The sequence below is a fragment of the Dendrobates tinctorius genome, unplaced genomic scaffold (genome assembly GCF_039654945.1).
Source record: "Dendrobates tinctorius isolate UK_male_01 unplaced genomic scaffold, ASM3965494v1 ptg000403l, whole genome shotgun sequence".
Lineage (NCBI taxonomy): Eukaryota > Metazoa > Chordata > Amphibia > Anura > Dendrobatidae > Dendrobates > Dendrobates tinctorius.
In genome coordinates, this window is record NW_027362068.1 from 420,576 (window position 1) to 438,580 (window position 18,005).

The following is an 18,005-nucleotide window of genomic DNA, read 5'->3' on the forward strand; positions in this document are numbered from 1 at the left end:
TCTGTCATCACTATATGGGAGGAATCGCTCAGGACAGGATCCGTCATCACTATATGGGAGGAATCGCTCATGACAGGATCCGTCATCACTATATGGGAGGAATCGCTCAGGACAGGATCCGTCATCACTATATGGGAGGAATCGCTCAGGACAGGATCTGTCATCACTATATGGGAGGAATCGCTCAGGACAGGATCCGTCATCACTATATGGGAGGAATCGCTCAGGACAGGATCCGTCATCACTATATGGGAGGAATCGCTCAGCGCAGGATCCGTCATCACTATATGGGAGGAATCGCTCAGGACAGGATCCGTCATCACTATATGGGAAGAATCGCTCAGGGCAGGATCCGTCATCACTATATGGGAGGAATCGCTCAGCGCAGGATCCGTCATCACTACATGGGAGGAATCGCTCAGCGCAGGATCCGTCATCACTATATGAGAGGAATCGCTCAGCGCAGGATCCGTCATCACTATATGGGAGGAATCGCTCAGTGCAGGATCCGTCATCACTATATGGGAGGAATCGCTCAGCGCAGGATCCGTCATCACTATATGGGAGGAATCGCTCAGGACAGGATCCGTCATCACTGTATAGGGGAATAACCATTTTCCGTCTCATTGGCCAGGGTGTAACACTCACCACAGCCACAGGAACTCGGACAGGACAGTGCCCACGAGGCCGTTGATCACCAGGTAAATCCAGACCAGTTTATTTGGAAATTCAAATGCTTCAAACTTGGTGTAATGCAACAGAAAGAAGCCCGGCCAGAGGAGCAAGAGGTTAAAGAGACCGACGAAGCCTGGAAGAAAGGACATGACTGTTACTGAGCTCACTTTGCCCCCCAAAGAGGTAATGTGGTTACTGGTGGTGGGGGGGGGTCATCAAGTCCCCGGTGAGGCGCCAGTCATTGGGGAAGTCCCTTAGGAGGCACAAGACACTGGGGAGGTTGCCACCCTTATCCCCACAAGGTATTAGTTACTGAGGGGTAAATCATCCTCACCCCAAAGAGGTGTCAGTAATGGTGAAGTCACCCTGCCCCAGAAGAAGCATCAGACACCGGGGAGTGGCGATGGAGGGAATCATCCTGCCCCCAAAGAGGCGTCAGTCAGTCATGGGGAAACCACCCTGCCCCCAAGGAGGCATCAGACACTGTGGAGTGGCGGTGGAGGGAATCACCCTGCCACCAGGAGGCGTCAGTCGGTCATGGGAAAGTCACCCTGCTTCCAAGGAGTCAGTGATCTGTACACCGCAATGAATGTGTTTAAATTTGGTTCCCATGGAAACACATAATTTGCATTGGAGCCCAAGAAACATATCTGTCTTGTTCTATTTATTAGTTCAATAAAGAAAAGTGATTATAATGAAGAAATGGCAGCAGGGGTGCGTGCAGAGGAGGGCACATGAAAAGGGGAGAGCCCGTGCAGAGGGGGGGCACGTGCAGAGGGGGGCAGATGGAGAGGGGGCAGATGGAGAGGGGAAACACGTGCAGAAGTGCGCGAGTGCAGAAGGGGGCGCGAGTGCAGAAGGGGGCTCGTGTGCACAGGCGGTGCGCGTGTGCAGAGGGGAGGGCACGTGCAGAAGTGCGTGAGTGCAGAGGGGGGCGATTGTGCAAAAGGCGAGATTTTTACTGATACTATTTTGGGCTGGACACAATGTTTCGGTCGTTTCTTGTGGTTTATTTAGACGTTACTGCAACCAATTCTTGGGTTTTCCGTTTCCCCTTCACAGCATTTACCCATTGGGCAAGTTACATATTTTGGTAGATTGATCTTTTATGGACACAGCCACATGTAATTTTTTTTTTTTTTTCATGACTTAAAGCTACGGGGTTTTTTGTTACATATTTTATGAAACTTTTTTCTTTACTTATCACATTATTTTGCAGTCACCTTAGGGAACATGAATGAGCGATTGGCCAATCACTTGTACCATCTCCTTTATAACCCCCTACCTGATCTATCACAATAAATTACATCACGTCTCCCCTGCATCGGGCGTCCGTTGCCTTGGAGTAACCCTCGACTCTGGCCTGTCCTTCACACAGCACAGACAAGCCCAGACCATTTCCTTCCGCCTCCAGCTCAAAAATGTTTCCAGAATCCTTCCCTTCCTAACCCAAAATCTAATGAAATATTCTTGTTGACCTCCATCTCCCACCTGGACTACTGCAATATCCTCCGCTGTAGCCTCCCTGCAAACATTCCCAAACCTTTCCAGTCCATCCTTACTTCTACTGCCTGATTGATCCACCTCTCTGCTCGCTACTCCTCTCAAATCCCTTCATTGTCTCCCAATTCCCGTCTATAATTGGTCTCCTCCGTATATCTCCGAACCCATCTCCCGGTATCTTCCAACATATAATCTCCGATTCTCCCAAGACCTTCTTCTCTCCTCCACACTTATACGCTCCTCACCCAATTGCCTCCAGGACTTCACCTGAGTATCACCCATCATCTGGATTTCTCTGCACAACATATTTGATTATTTGCCACATCCAGAACCTTTAGACGGAACTTGAAAACAAATATGTTCAAGAAAGCTAAAGCCTGCAATAACCCCTCTGTCTCCTCACCACTACTGGAGCTGCCGCCTCACCACCACAGCCTGCAATGACCCCTCTGTCTCCTCACCACTACTGGAGCTGCCGCCTCACCACCACAGCCTGCAATGACCCCGCTGCCGCCTCACCAACACAGCCTGCAATGACTCCACTGCCGCCTCACCATCACAGGAGCTGCCGCCTCACCACCACAGCCTGCAATGACCCCGCTGTCTCCTCACCACCACTGAAGCTGCTGCCTCACCACCACAGCCTGCAATGACCCCCTGCCTCCTCACCACCACCGGAGATGCCACCTCACCAACAAAGCCTGCAAGGACCCCACTGCCGCCTCACCACCACCGGAGATGCCACCTCACCAACAAAGCCTGCAATGACTCCGCTGCCGCCTCACCATCACCGGAGCTGCCGCCTCACCAACACAGCCTGCAATGACCCCGCAGCCGCCTCAACACCACCGGAGCTGTCGCCTCACCACCACAACCTGCAATGACCCCACTGCCTCCTCAACACCAACGGAGTTGCCGCCTCACCAACACAGCCTGCAATGACCTTACTGCCGCCTCACCACCACCGGAGCTGCCACTTCCCCACCACAGCCTGCAATGACCCCGCTGCCTCACCACCAACGGAGTTGCCGCCTCACCAACACAGGCTGCAATGACCCCACGGCCTCCTCAACAACGGAGCTGCTGCCTCACCAACACAGCCTGCAATGACCTCACTGCCGCCTCACCACCACCGGAGCTGCCACTTCACCACCACAGCCTGCAACGACCCCGCTGCCTCCTCAACACCAACGGAGTTGCTGCCTCACCACACAGCCTGCAATGACCTTACTGCCGCCTCACCACCACCGGAGCTGCCACTTCACCACCACAGCCTGCAATGACCCCGCTGCCTCACCACCAAACGGAGTTGCTGCCTCACCAACACAGGCTGCAATAACCCCACGGCCTCCTCAACAACGGAGCTGCTGCCTCACCAACACCGCCTGCAATGACTCCGCTGACTCACCACCATGGGAGCTGCCGTCTCACCACCACAGCCTGCAATTATCCCGCTGCCTCCTCACCACCACTGAAGCTGTAATAACCCTGCTGCCTCCTCACCACCACAGCCTGCAATGACCCAGATGCCTCCTCACCACAGTTTGTAATGACCCCACCAACTAATTACCACCACCGTAGTTGCCGCCTCAACACAGCCTGCAATGATCCCTCTGCCTCCTCACCACAATTGAAGCTGCAATAACCCCGTTGCCTCCTCACCACCACAGCCTGCAATGACCCAGATGCCTCCGCACCACCACAGCTTGTAATGACCCCGGTGCTTAATTACCACCACCGGAGCTGCCGCCTCACCACAGCCTGCAATGACCCTGCTGTCTCCTCACCACCACCGGAGCTGCCATCTCACCACCACAGCCTGCAATGACCCTGATGTCTCCTCATCACAGCCTGCAATGACCCCGCTGCCTAATTACCACCACTGGAACTGCTGCCTAACCACAACAGCCTACAGTGACCCAGATGCCTCCTCAACACAGCCTGTAATGACCCAGCTGCTTCCTCACCACCACCAGAGCTGTCACCTCACCACAGCCTGCAATGACCCCGCAGCCTCCTCACCAGACTGCAATGACCCCGCTGCCTCCTCACCACCACCGAAGCTGCCACCTCACCACCACAGCCTGCAATGACCCCGCAGCCTCCTCACCAGACTGCAATGACCCCGCTGCCTCCTCACCACCACCGAAGCTACCACCTCACCACCACAGCCTGCAATGACCCCGTGCCCCTTCACCACCATCAGAACTGCCGTCTCAACACCAGAGCCTTCAATGACCCCGCTGTTGTCTCCCCACCAGAACTGCCGCCTCACCACAGCCTGCAATGACCCCGCTGTCACCACCAAAGCCGCCGCCTCACCACCACCAGGATGGCTGAAATCACTCCATCTGTCTCCTTCCCTATTCTCCAGCAGACGGTCATCCACAAGGCCCGGGCCCTGTCCCCAGTCAGGACTATAATGCAATTTCTTAGTGTTCTAGTCACACATACAGAGCTCTGCTACATCTCCTTAGTTTTGCGAATTACATGGCCCCCTCCCTCTCCCTTGCATGCAGCTGTGTAACTTGAGACACCAGTGTGCCACAGAACAGTTTGAGAAAACTTGTTGAAAGCAGCTCTGAAGCACATGGCTCTTTGTCTAGTACAGTGTTCATTTTAAGATCAAATATAATAGCGCCGATTAATCATATATACAAGAAACCTATATTTTGAGATCTATTTCATCAAAGCTATTCACCACAGCGATTTTGGATCTCCTCGCTCACTAAAAACTGAGAAACGAGTATCTGCTTCCCTGTAATAACTAGAAATATGATGTTTAGTCTCAAATGGAAGATGATGTTGTAAGGAGACATATAATATCGTCCCTCTGGCCTTCCCCCCAAACGTTATGGCCAATAGAAGGTTTTTCATAACTTTCCAAAGGGGGCGTATCCAGCCACCCGGTGAGGTCAGCACGAGGGCAGTCCCTAACTTTATGGGCCACCTATAAAGCAGGAACAGCCATTTTGCAAATTGTTCAGACCTGGGGGAGGCAGCATATACCATCCATGCTAGGGACTGAATCTTTGCCTTTGGGAACCCACCCCCATCTCCACATGGCGTGCCATTGAATGATCACTGTAAGTTCATCTTTAATCCATTTTTATTTTATAATTGTTGTATATACTGTAGTTGTCTCTCTTTGTAACATCTTTTGTACTTTTGTAAACACTGCCTATACTTTTTGGAGTAAAATCTATAAAACTTTACTAGTTTTGTTCTCCTTGCTCTAAAATCTTACGGCCACGTCTCCATACAAAATTAACGCTGCTCATGGGTTGGCTCCTGACCCGGTATTCAGATAAGAACTAGGAGCTGGTGGCAGCAAAGTGTGTACTGGGGTATTTGGTAGATTCTGGCAGGGATGAAACGGGGGTTTTATATGTGTATTTCCTGCCTGGGAATATACATAACGCCCTCCCTGCAGAGTGCACAATAGCCAGTACACAGCAAGGCAGCCTTTCTAGCGACTACTTATCCTAGGTGTAGTTTCCTGACTGACCTGAGGGTAAGGGGGCGCCAGAGAGCTGCAAGTTCCAAACCGGAACTGGAAGATGGAATATAATAAATCCCTGGCGAACTGGGGGAAACCAAACAACCCCAGTTCATGACACCTCATGTACAGACCAGGGAATCAGCTGCTGTTACTAATGCTAGCAATAATTACTAAGAGTTTTGGGACTCCCTGTCGTATCCATTTCTCATAGTCTCATTGGGGGACACAGGACCATGGGAAAGTCTGCTGCCACCTGGAGGCTGACACTATTAGTACATCTCATTGTAAATTGCTCCCTGCAGACTGTACATCGTCTGTAGCATCAGACGCTTCAGTTTTGAGAGAAAGCAGTAGGAGAAGCCTAAAAATACAACATGAAACAAAATTAATCCAATTACATCTTGACAGCAAGACAAAGTAAATGCACGCCTGAACGAGTAACCAAGGGTGGGTGCTGTGTCCCCCAATGAAGACTTCCAAAAATCTACATCTATTCTTCATCTCTTTGGGTGACACAGAAACCATAGGATGCCCTAAAGTTGTCCCTAGGGTCGGAATGAAAAACCAAAATATTATACTGTTAGCACAGACGTTTTCTGCTCCTGCTCGATCTGCCGCCTGGGCGGCCACTGACTGCACCATCTTCCTGCTCGGACTGCGTCTGACGAAGCTGCAACCTAGAGAAGATCTGCACCCATAGATAAATGCAGAACTGATGCCTGCAGGACAACAGCCCAGAAGACTCCTACCGGCCCCGCAGGGCACCTGCCCTGGAGGCCTCGCTCAAGGCTGCTCCGATTCAGCGAGCAATGGCCACCATAGAGGCAGACGGACATCCGCCAGAGAATCCCGAGATGACCACATGGCACCCGAACAGAGCTCAGAGACAGGAGCCCAGCTCCAACTACGTCACATTATGTGCGGGCCCCTCAGGAAGATGAAAGATGTAGTACCTAAAGGAAGGAGAGCAATGTCCTTATTAAAGTGAGATGGCGGAGAATCCTGCTAAGGCGAAAGGAAGGAGCTGCCAGACTACCGACCATGACAAGGAGATCAGTAGAAAGACGAAATAGAGGGTTCTCGCTGAAGAGCGACAGGCCCCACTAGAGATCCACTGGAACCCGGGGAAGGACATGCTGGCCACTAGTTCACCCTGTTTGGACAGCCAGCCATGACCCATGGCCTGCAGGCTACATTCTGCTGGACCAGCAAACCCAGGAACCTAGCGCTTGGGGGTCTGCCTAGCTCAATATATGCAGGAAAACATTTAAAAAGGATTTTGCCTTGTGACCGCTGCCCATAGGGTTTCACCTATGAAGCAGATGCTGAATTAAAGGGGTTGTCCGGGATGAATTGATAAGTCTGCAGTCACTCTGTGACTGCAGACTTATGAATCCCCCCAGAGCATGCACTGAGAGCTGCGAGGATTCGCTGGTTTCTGAGCCAGGACAGGCAGGTACATATGTGACATGCAGACTCCTGGCCAGAACTAGTGGGTGTGGCCTTGCGCCATACACTTGTATAGAGCAAGGCCACGTCCACTGAACGGGCAGGTCACTAGACGCAAAGCGGCCTCGCGCCATGCAAGTGTATGGCGCGAGGCCACGTCCACTAGTCGGGTTCTGGCCAGGAGTCTGCATGTCACATATGTACCTGCCGGTCCCGGCTCAGAAACCAGCGACTCCACGCAGTGCTCAGTGCATGCTCTGGGGGGATTCATAAGTCTGCAGTCACACAGAGCGACTGCTGACTTAATTTAGATGGGACAATCCCTGAAAAAAGCAGAAAAGTGACCCTTAAGGCCCTTGTTCCCTAACCTTAGACATACTATATCTGAAAGGCCCAGAGCCTTCCCTGCTGCGGACCAGACAATCCTGCTGGTAACTAAATGACCAAAACACGATAAACATGGGTTCTGGACTCAAACTGCAGAATCCTAAGCAGAACCCGCATTCAAAATATTCAGACCATGCAGGGAAAAGAGCATCCTGCCCCAAGACCAAGATTCCGGTGAAATGTGGAAGAGCCTGGACATCATCTATGCGGGTAAGCTCTAGTGTGAGCAGTGGGCTACCTGGGAGACCCTCAGAAGCATAAAATCTCCACACGCCTTCGGGATCCAGGCAACGCTATCATAAGTTAATAGTCTGAACAGCCTGCATTAACACCAGATGAATTTATCCAGGGCTCCCAAAGGAGGTGAAAGGATGGAAGCACTGCCAGTAATGTCCAACCCAGGCATCAAGGAATCAAGGACTGATTATATACACGTATATATTTAAAACGTGACGGAGACCATCAGGGACCGGTGATATATAGTATATACATGTGACAGAGACCACCAGGGAACGGTGGTATATACATGTGACGGAGACCATCAGGTACCAGTGATTGGTGATACATAGTATATACATGTGACAGAGACCACCAGGGATCGGTGATATATAGTATATACATGTGACGGAGATCATCAGGTACCAGTGATTGGTGATACATAGTATATACATGTGACGGAGACCACCAGGGACCGCTGATCAGTGATATATAGTATATACATGTGACGGAGACCACCAGGGACCGCTGATCAGTGATATACAGTATATACATGTGACGGAGACCACCAGGGACCGCTGATCAGTGATATATAGTATATACATGTGACGGAGACCACCAGGGACCGCTGATCAGTGATATATAGTATATACACGTGACGGAGACCACCAGGGACCGCTGATCAGTGATATATAGTATATACATGTGACAGAAACCACCAGGGACCGCTGGTCAGTGATATATAGTATATACATGTGACGGAGAACACCAGGGACCGCTGATCAGTGATATATAGTATATACACGTGACGGAGACCACCAGGAACCGCTGGTCAGTGATATATAGTATATACATGTGACGGAGACCACCAGGAACCGCTGGTCAGTGATATATAGTATATACATGTGACGGAAACCACCAGGGACCGCTGGTCAGTGATATATAGTATATACATGTGACGGAGACCACCAGGGACCGCTGATCAGTGATATATAGTATATACATGTGACGGAGACCACCAGGGACCGCTGGTCAGTGATATATAGTATATACATGTGACGGAGACCACCAGGAACCGCTGGTCAGTGATATATAGTATATACATGTGACGGAAACCACCAGGGACCGCTGGTCAGTGATATATAGTATATACATGTGACGGAGACCACCAGGGACCGCTGACCAGTGATATATAGAATATACATGTGACGGAGACCACCAGGGACCGCTGGTCAGTGATATATAGTATATACATGTGACGGAGACCACCAGGAACCGCTGGTCAGTGATATATAGTATATACATGTGACGGAGACCACCAGGAACCGCTGGTCAGTGATATATAGTATATACATGTGACGGAAACCACCAGGGACCGCTGGTCAGTGATATATAGTATATACATGTGACGGAGACCACCAGGGACCGCTGATCAGTGATATATAGTATATACACGTGACGGAGAACACCAGGGACCGCTGATCAGTGATATATAGTATATACATGTGACGGAGACCACCAGGAACCGCTGGTCAGTGATATATAGTATATACATGTGAAGGAGACCACCAGGGACCGCTGATCAGTGATATATAATATATACATGTGACGGAGACCACCAGGGACCGCTGACCAGTGATATATAGTATATACATGTGACAGAGACCACCAGGGACCGCTGATCAGTGATATATAGTATATACATGTGACGGAGACCACCAGGGACCGCTGATCAGTGATATATAGCATATACATGTGACGGAGACCACCAGGGACCGCTGATCAGTGATATACAGTATATACATGTGACGGAGACCACCAGAGACCGCTGATCAGTGATATACAGTATATACATGTGAGGGAGACCACCAGGGAGCGCTGGTCAGTGATATATAGTATATACATGTGACGAACACCACCAGGGACCGCTGATCAGTGATATATAGTATATACATGTGACGGAGACCACCAGGGACCGCTGATCAGTGATATATAGTATATACATGTGACGGAGACCACCAGGAACCGCTGGTCAGTGATATATAGTATATACATGTGACGGAGACCACCAGGGACCGCTGGTCAGTGATATATAGTATATACATGTGACGGAGACCACCAGGGACCGCTGATCAGTGATATATAGTATATACATGTGACGGAGACCACCAGGGACCGCTGGTCAGTGATATATAGTATATACATGTGAAGGAGACCACCAGGGACCGCTGATCAGTGATATACAGTATATACATGTGACGGAGACCACCAGAGACCGCTGATCAGTGATATACAGTATATACATGTGAGGGAGACCACCAGGGACCGCTGGTCAGTGATATATAGTATATACATGTGACGAACACCACCAGGGACCGCTGATCAGTGATATATAGTATATACATGTGACGGAGACCACCAGGGACCGCTGATCAGTGATATATAGTATATACATGTGACGGAGACCACCAGGGACCGCTGGTCAGTGATATATAGTATATACATGTGAAGGAGACCACCAGGGACCGCTGGTAAGTGATATATAGTATATACATGTGACGGAGACCACCAGGGACCGCTGATCAGTGATATATAGTATATACATGTGACGGAGACCACCAGGGACCGCTGGTCAGTGATATATAGTATATACATGTGAAGGAGACCACCAGGGACCGCTGATCAGTGATATACAGTATATACATGTGACGGAGACCACCAGAGACCGCTGATCAGTGATATACAGTATATACATGTGAGGGAGACCACCAGGGACCGCTGGTCAGTGATATATAGTATATACATGTGACGAACACCACCAGGGACCGCTGATCAGTGATATATAGTATATACATGTGACGGAGACCACCAGGGACCGCTGATCAGTGATATATAGTATATACATGTGACGGAGACCACCAGGGACCGCTGGTCAGTGATATATAGTATATACATGTGACGGAGACCACCAGGGACCGCTGATCAGTGATATATAGTATATACATGTGACGGAGACCACCAGGGACCGCTGGTCAGTGATATATAGTATATACATGTGAAGGAGACCACCAGGGACCGCTGATCAGTGATATATAGTATATACATGTGACGGAGACCACCAGGAACCGCTGGTCAGTGATATATAGTATATACATGTGACGGAGACCACCAGGGACCGCTGATCAGTGATATATAGTATATACATGTGACGGAGACCACCAGGGACCGCTGATCAGTGATATATAGTATATACATGTGACGGAGACCACCAGGGACCGCTGATCAGTGATATATAGTATATACATGTGACGGAGACCACCAGGGACCGCTGATCAGTGATATATAGTATATACATGTGACGGAGACCACCAGGAACCGCTGGTCAGTGATATATAGTATATACATGTGACGGAGACCACCAGGGACCGCTGGTCAGTGATATATAGTATATACATGTGACAGAGACCACCAGGGACCGCTGATCAGTGATATATAGTATATACATGTGACGGAGACCACCAGGGACCGCTGATCAGTGATATATAGTATATACATGTGACGGAGACCACCAGGGACCGCTGATCAGTGATATATAGTATATACATGTGACGGGGACCACCAGGGACCGCTGATCAGTGATATACAGTATATACATGTGACAGAGACCACCAGGGACCGCTGATCAGTGATATATAGTATATACATGTGACGGAGACCACCAGGGACCGCTGATCAGTGATATATAGTATATACATGTGACGGAGACCACCAGGAACCGCTGGTCAGTGATATATAGTATATACATGTGAAGGAGACCACCAGGGACCGCTGATCATTGATATATAGTATATACATGTGATGGGGACCACCAGGGACCGCTGATCAGTGATATATAGTATATACATGTGAAGGAGACCACCAGGGACCGCTGATCATTGATATATAGTATATACATGTGACGGGGACCACCAGGGACCGCTGATCAGTGATATATAGTATATACATGTGATGGAGACCACCAGGGACCGCTGATCAGTGATATATAGTATATACATGTGACAGAGACCACCAGGGACCGCTGATCAGTGATATATAGTATATACATGTGCCGGAGACCACCAGGAAACGCTGGTCAGTGATATTTAGTATATACATGAGACGGAGACCACCAGGGACCGCTGATCAGTGATATATAGTATATACATGTGACAGAGACCACCAGGGACCGCTGATCAGTGATATATAGTATATACATGTGACGGAGACCACCAGGGACCGCTGATCAGTGATATACAGTATATACATGTGACGGAGACCACCAGGGACCGCTGACTAGTGATATATAGTATATACATGTGACAGAGACCACCAGGGACCGCTGGTCAGTGATATATAGTATATACACGTGACGGAGACCACCAGGGACCGCTGACTAGTGATATATAGTATATACATGTGACAGAGACCACCAGGGACCGCTGATCAGTGATATATAGAATATACATGTGACGGAGACCACCAGGGACCGCTGATCCGTGATATATAGTATATACATGTGACGGAGACCACCAGGGACCGCTGATCAGTGATATATAGTATATACATGTGAAGGAGATCACCAGGGACCGCTGATCAGTGATATATAGTATATACATGTGACGGAGACCACCAGGGACCGGTGATCAGTGATATATAGTATATACATGTGACGGAGACCACCAGGGACCGCTGATCAGTGATATACAGTATATACATGTGACGGAGACCACCAGGGACCGCTGATCCGTGATATATAGTATATACATGTGACGGAGACCACCAGGGACCGCTGATTAGTGATATATAGTATATACATGTGACGGAGACCACCAGGGACCGCTGATCAGTGATATACAGTATATACATGTGACGGAGACCACCAGGGACCGCTGATCCGTGATATATAGTATATACATGTGACGGAGACCACCAGGGACCGCTGATCAGTGATATATAGTATATACATGTGACGGAGACCACCAGGGACCGCTGATCAGTGATATATAGTATATACATGTGACGGAGACAACCAGGGACCGCTGATTAGTGATATTTAGTATATACATGTGACAGAGACCACCACGGACCGCTGATCAGTGATATATAGTATATACATGTGACGGAGACCACCAGGGACCGCTGATCAGTGATATACAGTATATACATGTGACGGAGACCACCAGGAACCGCTGATTAGTGATATTTAGTATATACATTTGACGGAGACCACCAGGGACCGCTGATCCGTGATATATAGTATATACATGTGACAGAGACCACCAGGGACCGCTGATCCGTGATATATAGTATATACATTTGACAGAGACCACCAGGGACCGCTGATCAGTGATATATAGTATATACATGTGACAGAGACCACCAGGGACCGCTGATCAGTGATATATAGTATATACATGTGACGGAGACCACCAGGAACCGCTGATTAGTGATATTTAGTATATACATGTGAAGGAGACCACCAGGGACCGCTGATCAGTGATATATAGAATATACATGTGACGGAGACCACCAGGGACCGCTGATCAGTGATATATAGAATATACATGTGACGACACCACCAGGGACCGCTGGTCAGTGATATATAGTATATACATGTGACGGAGACCACCAGGGACCGCTGAACAGTGATGTATAGTATATACATGTGACGGAGACCACCAGGGACCGCTGACCAGTGATATATAGTATATACATGTGAAGGAGACCACCAGGGACCGCTGATCAGTGATATATAGTATATACATGTGACAGAGACCACCAGGGACCGCTGATCCGTGATATTTAGTATATACATGTGAAGGAGACCACCAGGAACCGCTGATCAGTGATATATAGTATATACATGTGACGGAGACCACCAGGGACCGCTGGTCAGTGATATATAGTATATACACGTGACGGAGACCACCAGGGACCGCTGGTCAGTGATATATAGTATATACATGTGACGGAGACCACCAGGGACCGCTGATCAGTGATATATAGTATATACATGTGAAGGAGACCACCAGGGACCGCTGACCAGTGATATTTAGTATATACATGTGACAGAGACCACCAGGGACCGCTGATCAGTGATATATAGTATATACATGTGACGGAGACCACCAGGGACCGCTGATCAGTGATATATAGTATATACATGTGAAGGAGACCACCAGGGACCGCTGACCAGTGATATATAGAATATACATGTGACGGAGACCACCAGGGACCGCTGATCATTGATATATAGTATATACATGTGACGGAGACCACCAGGGACCGCTGATCCGTGATATTTAGTATATACATGTGACGGAGACCACCAGGGACCGCTGATCATTGATATATAGTATATACATGTGACGGAGACCACCAGGGACCGCTGATCAGTGATATATAGTATATACATGTGAAGGAGACCACCAGGGACCGCTGACCAGTGATATATAGAATATACATGTGACGGAGACCACCAGGGACCGCTGATCATTGATATATAGAATATACATGTGACGGAGACCACCAGGGACCGCTGATCCGTGATATTTAGTATATACATGTGAAGGAGACCACCAGGAACCGCTGATCAGTGATATATAGTATATACATGTGACGGAGACCACCAGGGACCGCTGATCCGTGATATATAGTATATACATGTGACGGAGACCACCAGGGACCGCTGATCCGTGATATATAGTATATACATGTGACGGAGACCACCAGGGACCGCTGATCCGTGATATATAGTATATACATGTGACAGAGAACACCAGGGACCGCTGATCAGTGATATATAGTATATACATGTGACGGAGACCACCAGGGACCGCTGATCAGTGATATATAGTATATACATGTGAAGGAGACCACCAGGGACCGCTGACCAGTGATATATAGAATATACATGTGACGGAGACCACCAGGGACCGCTGATCATTGATATATAGTATATACATGTGACGGAGACCACCAGGGACCGCTGATCCGTGATATTTAGTATATACATGTGAAGGAGACCACCAGGAACCGCTGCTCAGTGATATATAGTATATACATGTGACGGAGACCACCAGGGACCGCTGATCCGTGATATATAGTATATACATGTGACGGAGACCACCAGGGACCGCTGATCCGTGATATATAGTATATACATGTGAAGGAGACCACCAGGGACCGCTGACCAGTGATATATAGAATATACATGTGACGGAGACCACCAGGGACCGCTGATCATTGATATATAGTATATACATGTGACGGAGACCACCAGGGACCGCTGATCCGTGATATATAGTATATACATGTGACGGAGACCACCAGGGACCGCTGATCCGTGATATATAGTATATACATGTGACGGAGACCACCAGGGACCGCTGATCCGTGATATATAGTATATACATGTGAAGGAGACCACCAGGGACCGCTGACCAGTGATATATAGTATATACATGTGACGGAGACCACCAGGGACCGCTGATCCGTGATATATAGTATATACATGAGACGGAGACCACCAGGGACCGCTGACCAGTGATATATAGTATATACATGTGAAGGAGACCACCAGGGACTGCTGGTCAGTGATATATAGTATATATATGTGACGGAGACCACCAGGGACCGCTGATCCGTGATATATAGTATATACATGTGAAGGAGACCACCAGGGACTGCTGGTCAGTGATATATAGTATATATATGTGACGGAGACCACCAGGGACCGCTGATCCGTGATATATAGTATATACATGAGACGGAGACCACCAGGGACCGCTGACCAGTGATATATAGTATATACATGTGAAGGAGACCACCAGGGACTGCTGGTCAGTGATATATAGTATATACATGTGACGGAGACCACCAGGGACCGCTGATCCGTGATATATAGTATATACATGAGACGGAGACCACCAGGGACCGCTGACCAGTGATATATAGTATATACATGTGAAGGAGACCACCAGGGACTGCTGGTCAGTGATATATAGTATATACATGTGACGGAGACCACCAGGGACCGCTGATCAGTGATATATAGTATATACATGTGAAGGAGACCACCAGGGACTGCTGGTCAGTGATATATAGTATATATATGTGACGGAGACCACCAGGGACCGCTGGTCAGTGATATATAGTATATACATGTGACGGAGACCACCAGGGACCGCTGATCCGTGATATTTAGTATATACATGTGAAGGAGACCACCAGGGACTGCTGATCAGTGATATATAGTATATACATGTGACGGAGACCACCAGGGACAGCTGATCCGTGATATATAGTATATACATGTGAAGGAGACCACCAGGGACCGCTGATCCGTGATATATAGTATATACATGTGAAGGAGACCACCAGGGACCGCTGATCCGTGATATATAGTATATACATGTGACGGAGACCACCAGGGACCGCTGATCCGTGATATATAGTATATACATGTGACGGAGACCACCAGGGACCGCTGATCAGTGATATTTAGTATATACATGTGAAGGAGACCACCAGGGACCGCTGATCCGTGATATATAGTATATACATGTGACGGAGACCACCAGGGACCGCTGATCCGTGATATATAGTATATACATGTGACAGAGAACACCAGGGACCGCTGATCAGTGATATATAGTATATACATGTGACGGAGACCACCAGGGACCGCTGATCAGTGATATATAGTATATACATGTGAAGGAGACCACCAGGGACCGCTGACCAGTGATATATAGAATATACATGTGACGGAGACCACCAGGGACCGCTGATCATTGATATATAGTATATACATGTGACGGAGACCACCAGGGACCGCTGATCCGTGATATTTAGTATATACATGTGAAGGAGACCACCAGGAACCGCTGCTCAGTGATATATAGTATATACATGTGACGGAGACCACCAGGGACCGCTGATCCGTGATATATAGTATATACATGTGACGGAGACCACCAGGGACCGCTGATCCGTGATATATAGTATATACATGTGAAGGAGACCACCAGGGACCGCTGACCAGTGATATATAGAATATACATGTGACGGAGACCACCAGGGACCGCTGATCATTGATATATAGTATATACATGTGACGGAGACCACCAGGGACCGCTGATCCGTGATATATAGTATATACATGAGACGGAGACCACCAGGGACCGCTGGTCAGTGATATATAGTATATACATGTGACGGAGACCACCAGGGACCGCTGATCCGTGATATATAGTATATACATGTGACGGAGACCACCAGGGACCGCTGATCCGTGATATATAGTATATACATGTGAAGGAGACCACCAGGGACCGCTGACCAGTGATATATAGTATATACATGTGACGGAGACCACCAGGGACCGCTGATCCGTGATATATAGTATATACATGAGACGGAGACCACCAGGGACCGCTGACCAGTGATATATAGTATATACATGTGAAGGAGACCACCAGGGACTGCTGGTCAGTGATATATAGTATATATATGTGACGGAGACCACCAGGGACCGCTGATCCGTGATATATAGTATATACATGTGACGGAGACCACCAGGGACCGCTGATCAGTGATATATAGTATATACATGTGAAGGAGACCACCAGGGACTGCTGGTCAGTGATATATAGTATATATATGTGACGGAGACCACCAGGGACCGCTGGTCAGTGATATATAGTATATACATGTGACGGAGACCACCAGGGACCGCTGATCCGTGATATTTAGTATATACATGTGAAGGAGACCACCAGGGACTGCTGATCAGTGATATATAGTATATACATGTGACGGAGACCACCAGGGACAGCTGATCCGTGATATATAGTATATACATGTGAAGGAGACCACCAGGGACCGCTGATCCGTGATATATAGTATATACATGTGAAGGAGACCACCAGGGACCGCTGATCCGTGATATATAGTATATACATGTGACGGAGACCACCAGGGACCGCTGATCCGTGATATATAGTATATACATGTGACGGAGACCACCAGGGACCGCTGATCAGTGATATTTAGTATATACATGTGAAGGAGACCACCAGGGACCGCTGATCCGTGATATATAGTATATACATGTGACGGAGACCACCAGGGACCGCTGATCCGTGATATATAGTATATACATGTGACAGAGAACACCAGGGACCGCTGATCAGTGATATATAGTATATACATGTGACGGAGACCACCAGGG

The 18,005-nt window shown here is 48.5% G+C and overlaps 1 protein-coding gene across 9 annotated transcripts in view; it reads right to left on the reverse strand.

Moving 5' to 3' along the window:
* Window positions 1-18,005, reverse strand: part of SLC35F5 (solute carrier family 35 member F5) — a 172,731-nt gene that overhangs the window by 39,727 nt on the left and 114,999 nt on the right. For all 9 annotated transcript variants that reach the window (XM_073563838.1, XM_073563840.1, XM_073563833.1 and 6 more), the window contains one exon: window positions 649-808. In XM_073563838.1, the coding sequence (XP_073419939.1) occupies window positions 649-808 (160 nt within the window). The remainder of the gene's footprint in view (window positions 1-648; window positions 809-18,005) is intronic.